This window comes from Notolepis coatsorum (assembly GCF_963971535.1).
Source record: "Notolepis coatsorum genome assembly, chromosome: 7".
Classification (NCBI taxonomy): domain Eukaryota; kingdom Metazoa; phylum Chordata; class Actinopteri; order Aulopiformes; family Paralepididae; genus Notolepis; species Notolepis coatsorum.
Genome location: NC_140171.1, coordinates 9,772,826 through 9,789,396, shown reverse-complemented (window position 1 = coordinate 9,789,396; position 16,571 = coordinate 9,772,826). Strand labels below are relative to the sequence as shown.

The following is a 16,571-nucleotide window of genomic DNA, read 5'->3' as shown; positions in this document are numbered from 1 at the left end:
GTTTGGAATCAAGGCTGGCGTTCTATCGCCCTGCTCTAAGACAAACTCTAACCTTAACCAACTTCGAAAGAGTGCCTAAGCTTAACCGGCGAAAGAACTTGCCGTCACACGATTGGTGCGACCAGAAACAGCAGTGGCCAATCAGAGCGCAAAACGCGAACGCGGAAGCATGAACCGGTTGCCTTTCGAATAGACATGTCCTGGTCGTTGTAAACTGCGACCCCTACTGTTCAGCAGGGAGGGGATCTGGGGGAAATAGCGTGAACCTCTGCACGCGTTACATTCCCCCTGTGAAACTCCTCGCTGTCAGGTGAAAAGAAGCGGCTGGCTGACTCCACATGTATCGGAGGAGGCGTGTGGTAGTTTTACACCCTCCCCCAGGCCCACAGTGGGGCAATGCGCGCAACAACCAGGAAGGGAATGTATCAATGTATAATGCCTACATATTGCCTCTCTATCTTCTCTCCTCTCTGTCTCTCATGTATATTCTCTCTCTCATAGCAGTCTATTTTATATTCATAGTGAAGATATGACCAGTTTGCTCCATCATGCCACCCATAGCGCCGCTGAATTCGTCCTTCCATTGACTTGTATCCATCCATTGTGTGCATTCGCGCCGCCCCTAGATTTCGCTTTGCGTTGTATTTGAATGTAAACCTGCAAATGACCGTGCAGAATTAACTGCTAGAATTCTGATTATTGAGAAGAAGGTGATGCAGAAAATTTGAGGAAATGTTTTCATATTACATTTGGGCTCACAACAGCAGAAATATGAAGAAACTATAAAGTTTACACAGACTATCTACAGATAAACTGTTTAACAGGGAATCTCTTGGTGTGTTAAGAGAAACATATGAGATGTATAAGATACCATACGATGTACCAGGATCAGTTGTGTATCTATACCTACTCTCTGTGGTTCCCCATAGCTGAGGAATAAGCTGAACCAGGATCAGTAGTGTATCTATACCTACATTCTGTGGTTCCCCTGCTGGTGAATAAGCTGAACCAGGATCAGTTGTGTCAGCAACAACTGGCTCACAGTCTCAACTATGTCTTAATGTGAAAAAGACAGTTTGTATGTACCTCACAAAATCCAATCCAACATCTGATAATCCTGGAGTGTTTGTTGCTGGAGAGCCAATTCAAGTAGTCTCACAATTTAAATATATTGGTATTATCCTTGACTCTACATTATCATTCAAAAAGCAGGTAAAAAGAGTAACGCAGACTGCCAAATACAATTAGTCAAATTTCAGATTCATGAGGAACTGTTTAACATCCACGGCTGCCCTTCTCTATATGAACGCAATGATCATTTCCCATCTCATGTACTGTATGACTAGCTGGACCCATGCAAAAAACACAACCATGACACCCATTCTCTCTCTGTATAAACAGGCCCTCAAGGTGCTGGACCGAAAACCATATACTTATCACCACTGTCACATTCTCAACAAGTACAGAATCCTCAGCTGGGAAAACCTCACAAAATACACTGATGCCTGCCTACTATTCAAGATCTTAAATGGCAAGGCCCCCCCCCCACCCCTCTGTACTTTTATCAAACAAAAAACATATTATAATAGGTCCACAAGATCTACCCAGAGAGGGGACTGTACTGTGCCGTTTAGGTCCAGCTCCTTCAGTCAGTCCTGTTTTGTAGTCGGAGCCACTCAGTTCTGGAACACCCTACCAACTGAAATAAGACACTGTGCTACCTACCACACCTTTACAAAAAAACTCAAGACCTGGTTATTAACCAATCAAACATGTAATCACTTTTAATCCTCTTATTGTGTATTTTATTATTGCTTTTATTATTATGTTGGATTATGTTGTAAATACTGTGTTGTTAATGTTTCTTATTATATTGTCGGTCTCATAACATCTTTGCCAAAAGGACTACAGTTGCGAATTAGCCAGCTGGCTAAAACTGACACATTTACAGAAATGTTTATTAATGTGTACTGTCCTTTTTAAAAAATAAACTGAAACTGAAACTCTCTGTGGTTCCCCCTAGCTAAGGAATACGCTGAACCAGGATCAGTTGTGTATCTATACCTACTATCTGTGGTTCCACCTGCTGAGGAACAAACTGAACCAGGATCAGTAGTGTATCTTTACCTACCCTCTGTGGTTCCCGCTAGCTGAGGAATAAGCTGAACTAGGATCAGTTGTGTATCTATACCTACTCTCTGTGCCCCCCCTCCAGCTGAGGAACAAACTGAACTAGGATCAGTAGTGTATCTATACCTACTCTCTGTGCCACCCCCTCCAGCTGAGGAACAAACTGAACCAGGATCAGAGCAGCAAGCTGCAGCAGCAGAGAGACAGTCTGAACAAGAGGAATCTGGAGGTGGCGGCCATGGACAGACGGGTGGCCGAGCTGCGCCAGCGCCTATGGAAGAAGAAGGCCGCGCTGCAGCAGAAGGAGAATCTACCCGTGAGTTTGAATCCATCACACTTAAAAGTATGTCTGTGTCAGTTAAAGGAGTGAAACTCTGGAACAATCTACCGGATGAAATGAAAAAACAGCAGGAGTATTTTTAAGTTTAAAAAGATGTTTACAAACAGGGGTCTAGAATCTTATAGTCAAATTGAACTTAGAATCTGTTTTCTCTAACCACGTAACTCGGGTATTGCAGATTAAGTATTGATTTTCCTATGTTGGCTTAATGTTCTTGGTTTTGTTGATTGTTTCATTTTGCAAAACTTTAACTTTTTTGCAGACTTGCCCTTTGTTTTTGAATTTGTTTTTGAATTAGGGGTAGGTTGTTCTATAAGCCATTTGGCTTCAAAACCTATCCTTTTCGCTTGTTTATTTGTAAACATTCGAAAAATATTAGTTTATTGTTTATTTGTAAACATGCGAAATAAAGAATTCATTCATCACATGACTTCTTTCTTTTTTTTATTTTTTATTTAAAAAAAAAAAAAAAAAACTTTTTTGCCCTTTTTTGAGGGCACTCCATCCACCCCCCCCCCTCTTCGGGGGACAACTTTATTATTTATTATACGTTTTAACTATTTACAGTACAAAATTAAATAAAAAGTGTAGTAACATAAGAAAAATATTTAAAATATATATTTCATTGCCCTCTCAAATTACAACTAAGGACAATGAAGGACAACAACGAATACACATGACAAGGGAAAGGCAGATAGGGGAGTAAGTAAAGTAGCGGGTGAGGAGGGGGATTGAGAGAAGGGTGGGTTATGGAGTGGATGGCTCACAGGTCAATCTCCTATGATTAGGAGCCTAGATTATCCACAAGCAATTGACAACATGACTTCTTTCTGATCCGAGACCAGTTTCCCTCTGACACAAAAGAGCACTTCTCTCTGCTGATGATGGGAACTCATCAGCTACCATATGGCGATGAATAGGACAAGAAATACATTGATAAAGAATACTATATATAGCATAGAGACGTGATCTTTCGAGATTGAATAAAGAGTGGATGAAAGACGTGCTAGTGCCTCCATTAAAAAAAAGCACAATGTGGTTCATTTGACTGCATTTCTACGGTTACTTTATTGCATAATTAACTTTTTTTTTTAAAGATGATTAGAAGAACAAAAAAATATACAAATGTAAATTAATCATACCGTAAGAATAGGAATGTATGTTATCCCAGTAACGAGTCCAGATTTGATATCACTGTAAAAAGGATTGTACACATTGTTAAGAAGCCTGTCTGATTTGCCTTTTCAGACCATCCAAAAAGCACTTGTCTGTCTGTTAGAGGACATCTGCATGTGTTGCCAATGCTAAGCATGCTAATAGAATGGGGGGGGGGGGGGGGGGGGGGGGGGGCACAAAGGCTGAAGATTGCTTAGCAACAGGAAATTGTAAATGCTCCTTGTCCTTCAGTTTCTGCTTATCTTGTTCGAGTGCCTGCGGGACAGTGCTGCTGACAACGACCCGACCCCCCCCCCCCCCCCCCCCCCCAGGGACTGATCATCATGTTGTCATCTCCGGCAGGTGGTCTCGGATGGACAGCCCCCGGCGCAGTGTGGGGCCTCCAGGGTAGCGGCAGTGGGGCCTTACATCCAGTCGTCATCCACCTCCTCCTCCTCCTCCTCCACGGGGCCCCCGCTGCCCAGCCGCCAGGACCTGCTGGTGAAGCCTGCCTACCCCGACGGCACTGCCACCCTGCCCATGCCCGAGTCCTCTGGGAAGCCCCCTCCCAGACCACTCAAACCCTCAGGTACAGACCCCCTCCCAGACCACTCAACCCCTCCTCAGGTATAAACCACCTCCCAGACCACTCAACCCCTCTTCAGTTCAGCTATAAACCACCTCCCAGACCACTCAAACCCTCCTCAGCTATAAACCACCTCCCAGACCACTCAACCCCTCTTCAGTTCAGCTATAAACCACCTCCCAGACCTCTCAAACCCCTCCTCAGCTATAAACCACCTCCCAGACCACTCAACCCCTCTTCAGTTCAGCTATAAACCACCTCCCAGGCCACTCAAACCCTCTTCAGTTCAGCTATAAACCACCTCCCAGACCACTCTACCCCTCTTCAGCTATAAACCACCTCCCAGGCCACTCAACCCCTCTTCAGCTATAAACCACCTCCCAGACCACTCTACCCCTCTTCAGCTATAAACCACCTCCCAGGCCACTCAGACCCTCTTCAGTTCAGCTATAAACCACCTCCCACTCAACCCCTCTTCAGTTCAGCTATAAACCACCTCCCAGACCACTCAACCCCTCTTCAGTTCAGCTATAAACCACCTCCCAGACCACTCAAACCCTCTTCAGTTCAGCTATAAACCACCTCCCAGACCACTCAACCCCTCTTCAGTTCAGCTATAAACCACCTCCCAGACCACTCAAACCCTCCTCAGTTCAGCTATAAACCACCTCCCAGACCACTCAAACCCTCCTCAGTTCAGCTATAAACCACCTCCCAGGCCACTCAAACCCTCCTCAGTTCAGCTATAAACCACCTCCCAGGCCACTCAAACCCTCTTCAGTTCAGCTATAAACCACCTCCCAGACCACTCAAACCCTCTTCAGTTCAGCTATAAACCACCTCCCAGGCCACTCAAACCCTCCTCAGTTCAGCTATAAACCACCTCCCAGACCACTCAACCCCTCCTCAGTTCAGCTATAAACCACCTCCCAGACCACTCAATCCCTCTTCAGCTATAAACCACCTCCCAGACCACTCAACCCCTCCTCAGTTCAGCTATAAACCCCCTCCCAGACCACTCAACCCCTCTTCAGCTATAAACCACCTCCCAGACCACTCAAACCCTCCTCAGTTCAGCTATAAACCACCTCCCAGGCCACTCAAACCCTCCTCAGTTCAGCTATAAACCACCTCCCAGGCCACTCAACCCCTCTTCAGTTCAGCTATAAACCACCTCCCAGTATTCCACTTAAACTCACCTTAAAGGAAAACTCCAACATTTTGGGAAATTAGCTTATTTGCCATCTACCCTGGAGTTAGACAAGAAGATACATACATGCACAGAGAAGAAAAGGGTATGCATCTTATTGTCTAACTCCAGGGTAGATGGCAAATAAGCTAATTTCCCAAAATGTTGGAGTGTTCCTTTAACCTTAACAGAAGTATAGAGGATTTCTGACATTAGCTGACGCTACATTCACTCCTCATTGTCAGATTAATTCAGATTCAGATTCCTTTATTGTCACGTCATTCAGTACCTCGCAGCAAAGAAAAGAGTGAAAAGTGCAGCGCAGTGCAGAAGTCGGAGCAGTGTTGCCAAATATAGATTTTTACATTTACGTCCATTCTGAATATTTGACATATTTTTAACACAATTGCCACAATAATGATACCAGCTGCGGTTTTTCGCCTGCTCTATTTTCACTCAGTGACAGTGACACAGGCTACACGCACACACACACACACACACACACACACACTCACACACACACACACACTTGCACACTTGCACACACACACACACGCGCGCGCACGCACGCACACATGCACGCACGCACGCACGCACGCACACACACACACACACACACTCACGCACGCACACACACACACACACTTGCACACTTGCACACTTGCACACGCACACACACGCTCACGCACGCACACACACACACACGCACGCACACTCACACATGCACACATGCACACACACTTGCACACTTGCACACACACACACACACGCGCTTACATTCTCACACTTGTGCATACACTCTCACATTTGCGCACACACGCACGCACGCACACACACACACACACACACACACACACACTTGCACACACACACACACACACACACACTTGCACACACACACACACACACACACACACACACACACACACACACACACACACACAGTGCTGCTCTCAGCTCTTGTCTGCTCCACTCGCTTGTGAGTCGAGTCACTCGCTGCTCCTGTCGTCACATTGTCAGCTCAGCTCTGCTGTTTGGAAACACTTTGCATTTCAGACTAATTAACAAGGAAAGGTGCCGGTTTCCTGCAGGCAGGGCCTCACTGTGATCATGTGATGCTACAGGGCCACACTGTGATCATGTGACACTACAGGGCCACACTGTGATCATGTGACACTACAGGGGCCACACTGTGATCATGTGATGCTACAGGGCCACACTGTGATCATGTGATGCTACAGGGGGCCACACTGTGATCATGTGATGCTACAGGGGCCACACTGTGATCATGTGATGCTACAGGGGGCCACACTGTGATCATGTGATGCTACAGGGCCACACTGTGATCATGTGATGCTACAGGGGGCCACACTGTGATCATGTGATGCTACAGGGGCCACACTGTGATCATGTGACGCTACAGGGCCACACTGTGATCATGTGATGCTACAGGGGCCACACTGTGATCATGTGATGCTACAGGGGCCACACTGTGATCATGTGATGCTACAGGGCCACACTGTGATCATGTGATGCTACAGGGCCACACTGTGATCATGTGATGCTACAGGGGCCACACTGTGATCATGTGACGCTACAGGGGCCTCACTGTGATCATGTGATGCTACAGGGCCACACTGTGATCATGTGACGCTACAGGGGCCACACTGTGATCATGTGACACTACAGGGCCTCACTGTGATCATGTGATGCTACAGGGGCCACACTGTGATCATGTGATGCTACAGGGCCACACTGTGATCATGTGATGCTACAGGGGCCACACTGTGATCATGTGATGCTACAGGGCCACACTGTGATCATGTGATGCTACAGGGGGCCACACTGTGATCATGTGATGCTACAGGGGCCACACTGTGATCATGTGATGCTACAGGGGCCACACTGTGATCATGTGATGCTACAGGGCCACACTGTGATCATGTGATGCTACAGGGCCACACTGTGATCATGTGATGCTACAGGGGCCACACTGTGATCATGTGACGCTACAGGGCCACACTGTGATCATGTGATGCTACAGGGGCCACACTGTGATCATGTGACGCTACAGGGGCCACACTGTGATCATGTGACGCTACAGGGCCACACTGTGATCATGTGATGCTACAGGGGCCACACTGTGATCATGTGATGCTACAGGGCCACACTGTGATCATGTGATGCTACAGGGCCACACTGTGATCATGTGATGCTACAGGGGCCACACTGTGATCATGTGATGCTACAGGGGCCACACTGTGATCATGTGATGCTACAGGGGCCACACTGTGATCATGTGATGCTACAGGGCCACACTGTGATCATGTGATGCTACAGGGGCCACACTGTGATCATGTGATGCTACAGGGGCCACACTGTGATCATGTGATGCTACAGGGGGCCACACTGTGATCATGTGATGCTACAGGGGGCCTCACTGTGATCACGTGATGCTACAGGGCCACACTGTGATCATGTGATGCTACAGGGGGCCACACTGTGATCATGTGATGCTACAGGGGGCCTCACTGTGATCACGTGATGCTACAGGGCCACACTGTGATCATGTGATGCTACAGGGGCCACACTGTGATCATGTGATGCTACAGGGGGCCACACTGTGATCATGTGATGCTACAGGGCCACACTGTGATCATGTGATGCTACAGGGGGCCACACTGTGATCATGTGATGCTACAGGGGGCCACACTGTGATGCTACAGGGCCACACTGTGATCATGTGATGCTACAGGGCCTCACTGTGATCATGTGACGCTACAGGGGGCCACACTGTGATCATGTGATGCTACAGGGGGCCACACTGTGATCATGTGATGCTACAGGGCCACACTGTGATCATGTGACGCTACAGGGGCCACACTGTGATCATGTGATGCTACAGGGGCCACACTGTGATCATGTGACGCTACAGGGCCACACTGTGATCATGTGACGCTACAGGGGGCCACACTGTGATCATGTGATGCTACAGGGGGCCTCACTGTGATCATGTGACGCTACAGGGGCCACACTGTGATCATGTGATGCTACAGGGCCACACTGTGATCATGTGATGCTACAGGGCCTCACTGTGATCATGTGATGCTACAGGGCCACACTGTGATCATGTGATGCTACAGGGCCACACTGTGATCATGTGATGCTACAGGGCCACACTGTGATCATGTGATGCTACAGGGCCACACTGTGATCATGTGATGCTACAGGGCCACACTGTGATCATGTGATGCTACAGGGCCACACTGTGATCATGTGATGCTACAGGGCCACACTGTGATCATGTGATGCTACAGGGCCACACTGTGATCATGTGATGCTACAGGGGCCACACTGTGATCATGTGATGCTACAGGGCCACACTGTGATCATGTGATGCTACAGGGCCACACTGTGATCATGTGATGCTACAGGGCCTCACTGTGATCATGTGATGCTACAGGGCCACACTGTGATCATGTGATGCTACAGGGGCCACACTGTGATCATGTGATGCTACAGGGGCCACACTGTGATCATGTGATGCTACAGGGCCACACTGTGATCATGTGACGCTACAGGGGCCACACTGTGATCATGTGATGCTACAGGGGCCACACTGTGATCATGTGATGCTACAGGGGGCCACACTGTGATCATGTGATGCTACAGGGCCACACTGTGATCATGTGATGCTACAGGGGCCACACTGTGATGCTACAGGGGCCACACTGTGATCATGTGATGCTACAGGGCCACACTGTGATCATGTGATGCTACAGGGCCACACTGTGATCATGTGACACTACAGGGCCACACTGTGATCATGTGATGCTACAGGGGGCCACACTGTGATCATGTGATGCTACAGGGCCACACTGTGATCATGTGACGCTACAGGGCCACACTGTGATCATGTGATGCTACAGGGCCACACTGTGATCATGTGATGCTACAGGGGCCACACTGTGATCATGTGATGCTACAGGGCCACACTGTGATCATGTGACGCTACAGGGGCCACACTGTGATCATGTGACGCTACAGGGGGCCACACTGTGATCATGTGATGCTACAGGGGCCACACTGTGATCATGTGACGCTACAGGGGGCCACACTGTGATCATGTGATGCTACAGGGCCACACTGTGACACTACAGGGCCACACTGTGACACTACAGGGCCACACTGTGACACTACAGGGCCACACTGTGACACTACAGGGCCACACTGTGACACTACAGGGCCTCACTGTGATCATGTGATGCTTCAGGGCCACACTGTGATCATGTGATGCTACAGGGGGCCACACTGTGATCATGTGACGCTACAGGGGGCCACACTGTGATCATGTGACACTACAGGGCCACACTGTGATCATGTGATGCTACAGGGCCACACTGTGATCATGTGATGCTACAGGGGCCACACTGTGATCATGTGATGCTACAGGGGGCCACACTGTGATCATGTGATGCTACAGGGGGCCACACTGTGATCATGTGATGCTACAGGGGCCACACTGTGATCATGTGACACTACAGGGCCACACTGTGATCATGTGATGCTACAGGGCCACACTGTGATCATGTGATGCTACAGGGCCACACTGTGATCATGTGATGCTACAGGGGCCACACTGTGATCATGTGATGCTACAGGGCCACACTGTGATCATGTGATGCTACAGGGGGCCACACTGTGATCATGTGATGCTACAGGGCCACACTGTGATCATGTGATGCTACAGGGCCACACTGTGATCATGTGATGCTACAGGGGGCCACACTGTGATCATGTGACGCTACAGGGGCCACACTGTGATCATGTGATGCTACAGGGGGCCACACTGTGATCATGTGATGCTACAGGGCCACACTGTGATCATGTGACACTACAGGGCCACACTGTGATCATGTGATGCTACAGGGCCACACTGTGATCATGTGATGCTACAGGGCCACACTGTGATCATGTGATGCTACAGGGGGCCACACTGTGATCATGTGATGCTTCAGGGCCTCACTGTGATCATGTGATGCTTCAGGGCCACACTGTGATCATGTGATGCTACAGGGGCCACACTGTGATCATGTGATGCTACAGGGCCACACTGTGATCACGTGATGCTACAGGGCCACACTGTGATCATGTGACGCTACAGGGCCACACTGTGATCATGTGATGCTACAGGGGCCACACTGTGATCATGTGATGCTACAGGGCCACACTGTGATCATGTGATGCTACAGGGGGCCACACTGTGATCATGTGATGCTACAGGGGGCCACACTGTGATCATGTGATGCTACAGGGGCCACACTGTGATCATGTGATGCTACAGGGCCACACTGTGATCATGTGATTCTACAGGGCCACACTGTGATCATGTGATGCTACAGGGGCCACACTGTGATCATGTGACGCTACAGGGCCACACTGTGATCATGTGATGCTACAGGGCCACACTGTGATCATGTGATGCTACAGGGCCACACTGTGATCATGTGACGCTACAGGGCCACACTGTGATCACGTGATGCTACAGGGCCACACTGTGATCATGTGACGCTACAGGGGGCCACACTGTGATCATGTGATGCTACAGGGCCACACTGTGATCATGTGATGCTACAGGGCCACACTGTGATCATGTGATGCTACAGGGCCACACTGTGATCATGTGATGCTACAGGGCCACACTGTGATCATGTGATGCTACAGGGCCACACTGTGATCATGTGATGCTACAGGGGGCCACACTGTGATCATGTGATGCTACAGGGCCACACTGTGATCACGTGATGCTACAGGGCCACACTGTGATCACGTGATGCTACAGGGCCACACTGTGATCATGTGACGCTACAGGGGGCCACACTGTGATCATGTGATGCTACAGGGCCACACTGTGACACTACAGGGCCACACTGTGACACTACAGGGCCACACTGTGACACTACAGGGCCACACTGTGACACTACAGGGCCACACTGTGACACTACAGGGCCTCACTGTGATCATGTGACGCTACAGGGCCACACTGTGATCATGTGATGCTACAGGGCCACACTGTGATCATGTGACGCTACAGGGGGCCACACTGTGATCATGTGATGCTACAGGGGCCACACTGTGATCATGTGATGCTACAGGGGCCACACTGTGATCATGTGACGCTACAGGGCCACACTGTGATCATGTGATGCTACAGGGCCACACTGTGATCATGTGACGCTACAGGGCCACACTGTGATCATGTGATGCTACAGGGGCCACACTGTGATCATGTGATGCTACAGGGGCCACACTGTGATCATGTGATGCTACAGGGCCACACTGTGATCATGTGATGCTACAGGGCCTCACTGTGATCATGTGACGCTACAGGGCCTCACTGTGATCATGTGATGCTACAGGGGCCACACTGTGATCATGTGATGCTACAGGGGCCACACTGTGATCATGTGATGCTACAGGGCCACACTGTGATCATGTGATGCTACAGGGCCTCACTGTGATCATGTGACGCTACAGGGCCTCACTGTGATCATGTGATGCTACAGGGGCCACACTGTGATCATGTGATGCTACAGGGGGCCTCACTGTGATCATGTGATGCTACAGGGCCACACTGTGATCATGTGACGCTACAGGGCCACACTGTGATCATGTGATGCTACAGGGCCACACTGTGATCATGTGACACTACAGGGACCTCACTGTGATCATGTGACACTACAGGGCCACACTGTGATCATGTGACACTACAGGGCCACACTGTGATCATGTGATGCTACAGGGCCACACTGTGATCATGTGATGCTACAGGGGCCACACTGTGATCATGTGACGCTACAGGGCCACACTGTGATCATGTGATGCTACAGGGGCCACACTGTGATCATGTGATGCTACAGGGGCCACACTGTGATCATGTGATGCTACAGGGCCACACTGTGATCATGTGATGCTACAGGGCCACACTGTGATCATGTGACGCTACAGGGCCACACTGTGATCATGTGATGCTACAGGGGGCCACACTGTGATCATGTGATGCTACAGGGGGCCACACTGTGATCATGTGATGCTACAGGGGGCCACACTGTGATCATGTGATGCTACAGGGGGCCACACTGTGATCATGTGACGCTACAGGGCCACACTGTGATCATGTGATGCTACAGGGCCTCACTGTGATCATGTGATGCTACAGGGCCACACTGTGATCATGTGATGCTACAGGGCCACAGTGTGATCATGTGATGCTACAGGGCCAATGAAAGCACCTGCATTAACCCTTTCACTACCACACTACAGACGGTTAACCTTTCACTACCACACTACAGAAGGTTAACCCTTTCTCTACCACACTACAGAAGGTTAACCTTTCACTACCACAGTAACCTTCTGTAGTGTGGTAGAGAAAGGTTAACCTTCTGTAGTGTGGTAGTGAAAGGGTTCACCTTCTGTAGTGTGGTAGAGAAAGGGTTAACCTTCTGTAGTGTGGTAGAGAAAGGTTAACCTTCTGTAGTGTGGTAGTGAAAGGTTAACCTTCTGTAGTGTGGTAGTGAAAGGTTAACCTTCTGTAGTGTGGTAGTGAAAGGTTAACCTTCTGTAGTGTGGTAGTGAAAGAGTTAACCGTCTGTAGTGTGGTAGTGAAAGGTTAACCGTCTGTAGTGTGGTAGTGAAAGGTTAACCGTCTGTAGTGTGGCAGTGAAAGGGTTAACCCTTTTGTCATGTGGCAGTGAAAGGGTTAACCGTCTGTATTGTCGCAGTGAAAGGGTTAACCCTTTGGTAGTGTGCCAGTGAAAGGGTTAACCCTTTGGTAGTGTGGCAGTGAAAGGGTTAACACGTTGGTAGTGTGGCAGTGAAAGGGTTAACCGTCTGTAGTGTGGTAGAGAAAGGGTTAACCGTCTGTAGTGTGGCAGTGAAAGGGTTAACGGGGAAAGGCGGGACGACCCCTATATAAGTAAAGGAGTCTCCAGAGGTTGGTGACGGCTCCGATTTCAACACCACTGAGGCATTCAACGATATCTCACAATAAACCGTCGCTCGAAGGCTAAGATGATAACCCCCCTCAGAGCTGTCAGGCCTGAGAAATCAGACAGCTGGCTTTCAATTGATTGGATTAAAAAAAAATAGATTTGATTATATTAGATCAGATTAGATTAGATGTTCTTTATTGTCCACAAGGGGAATTCGTTTTGGCTCCGGTCAGTAGCTACATACAGACAAACAAGATAATGAATCGATTAAAATAACCTAATAACGCCACTGTAAAAAGAAACGCCACAATAACACACAGTAAAAACAGGAGGTATCATTCTAAAATAAATGGTTTTCATAGAAACACAATGGTCTCTATGGTCTACAAACGATGGTCAGAGGCCAGTGCGGTTGTGCTTGCCAGCACCCAGTGTGCCTCTATAATAAAGCACAAGGTAGTTCATTTGACTTCATTTCCAAGGTTACTTAATTATCTTTTTTAAAGACCTGATCCAACATGAGAGAAAACCTTAATGTGTCTGAAAAGCATTGAACAACAACATATGATGCAAACTCACACGATGAGACTAGCTGATGTGTCTAGCTGATGTGACTAGCTGAGACTAGCTGATGTGACTAGCTGATGTGACTAGCTGATGTGACTAGCTGATGTGACTAGCTGAGACTAGCTGATGTGACTAGCTGAGACTAGCTGATGTGACTAGCTGAGACTAGCTGATGTGACTAGCTGAGACTAGCTGATGTGACTAGCTGAGACTAGCTGATGTGACTAGCTGAGACTAGCTGATGTGACTAGCTGATGTGACTAGCTGATGTGACTAGCTGATGTGACTAGCTGATGTGACTAGCTGAGACTAGCTGATGTGACTAGCTGAGACTAGCTGATGTGACTAGCTGAGACTAGCTGATGTGACTAGCTGATGTGACTAGCTGAGACTAGCTGATGTGACTAGCTGATGTGACTAGCAGAGACTAGCTGATGTGACTAGCTGAGACTAGCTGATGTGACTAGCAGAGACTAGCTGATGTGACTAGCTGAGACTAGCTGATGTGACTAGCTGAGACTAGCTGATGTGACTAGCTGAGACTAGCTGATGTGACTAGCTGATGTGACTAGCAGAGACTAGCTGATGTGACTAGCTGAGACTAGCTGATGTGACTAGCTGATGTGACTAGCTGATGTGACTAGCTGATGTGACTAGCTGATGTGACTAGCTGAGACTAGCTGATGTGACTAGCTGAGACTAGCTGATGTGACTAGCTGAGACTAGCTGATGTGACTAGCTGATGTGACTAGCTGAGACTAGCTGATGTGACTAGCTGATGTGACTAGCAGAGACTAGCTGATGTGACTAGCTGAGACTAGCTGATGTGACTAGCAGAGACTAGCTGATGTGACTAGCTGAGACTAGCTGATGTGACTAGCTGAGACTAGCTGATGTGACTAGCTGAGACTAGCTGATGTGACTAGCTGAGACTAGCTGATGTGACTAGTTGAGACTAGCTGATGTGACTAGCAGAGACTAGCTGATGTGACTAGCTGAGACTAGCTGATGTGACTAGCTGAGACTAGCTGATGTGACTAGCTGAGACTAGCTGATGTGACTAGCTGATGTGACTAGCTGAGACTAGCTGATGTGACTAGCTGAGACTAGCTGATGTGACTAGCTGAGACTAGCTGATGTGACTAGCTGAGAATGAATGAATGAATGAATGAATGAATGAATGAATGAATGAATGAATGAATGAATGAATGAATGAATGAAAACTTTATTTAACAGATTGCAGAATGGGTACAATACAGTACGGCTCAATACATACAATTGTTAAGGGGATGCAGACCTGAGAAAGACGTTTGTCTTGTTTCCATCAGGGTCCCCCATTTTCAATTCATATAGACATTTATGACATACACAACATACATGACATTTATGGCATAGGGACATATAGGTATTTAGTACTGATACATTTGTGACATAAGCGGTATTCAAATATACTGTACTGTTACCCCTAGATCCTGACAGAGTATATACATATGATGGGGGGGGGGGACTGTACATTAGGAGGGGGTGGGTGGGTGGGAGGGAAATATACATACGGCGGGGAGGGAATATATACATGCGGTGGGGAGGAGACTGTCTAGGAGGTGGTGGGGGTTTTGGGCATTTACGGTGGCCAGTTTCGAATTGCAGCCTCCCGTAGGTGCTCTTTAAGAGCGGTTTTGAATGTGGGCAGGGATTCACATTCCTTTACAGCTTTGGGTAGGGCGTTCCACATTGTTGTGGCATAATTGCGAAACGTGTTTAGTCCCTTGTTTGAGCCGAATCTGGGTTTAACATGATTTGTTGAGCTTCCTCTGGTGTAGTGGTTGTGGTATTCACTGACCTTTGGGAAGTATTTTGACATGTACATGGGCACCCCGGTCGTATATTGTATCTTGTAGACCAGGCCCATTGCAAGTTGCTGTACTCTGTCGTCTACTCTAAGCCATCCTAGGTTGTCAAAGTGGGCAGGGGTGAGGTGGGTTCTGGGGTTCAGGTCAAGTAGTAGTCTGACCAGTTTGTTTTGTGATGTTTGTAATTTTGTTTTAAGCGCCTTTGAGGTGCTTTGGTACCATGAGGTGCACGCATAGTCATAGTACCCTTGAATGAGTGCTCCTGCCAGAGTCTTCAGGGTATTCTTGTTTACCAGAGAGGAGATCCGGTACAAGAATCTAGTTCGTTGGTTGACTTTTTTTATTACATTGGATGCCATTTTGTCACAGGAAAGATTTGCCTCTAGGATGGAACCCAGGTAGGTAATTTCGTCTTTCCTTGTGACAATATTGTCACCCACTGTAACTGAGAAGCCGTCGGTCTTGCTGAGTTTGTTATTTGAACCGAAGAGAATGGACTCTGTTTTGCCCATGTGTAATGATAGTTTGTTATCAGCGAGCCATATGCAGATTTTGCCTAGTTCCGTGCTGAGGGTTTTTTCAACCTGCAACTTGTTCTTGTCAGAGACCAGCAGGGCTGAGTCGTCCGCAAACAGGAACAAGTTGCAGTCACAGGCTGACGACATGTCATTTGCATAAATTAGGAAGAGTAGCGGTCCTAGTATGCTTCCTTGTGGAACACCACAGCTCACTGTGAGGGGGGGGGGGGTAGAGTACCGTTTAC

The 16,571-nt window shown here is 48.3% G+C and overlaps 1 protein-coding gene across 1 annotated transcript in view; it reads left to right on the top strand.

The window, feature by feature from the left end:
* LOC311231927 (apoptosis-stimulating of p53 protein 2-like) overlaps positions 1-16,571 on the top strand; it is a 100,007-nt gene that overhangs the window by 60,825 nt on the left and 22,611 nt on the right. The window contains 2 exon segments of the mRNA XM_084318560.1: positions 2,282-2,446; positions 3,989-4,214. Of these exon segments, the coding sequence (XP_084174686.1) occupies positions 2,282-2,446; positions 3,989-4,214 (391 nt within the window).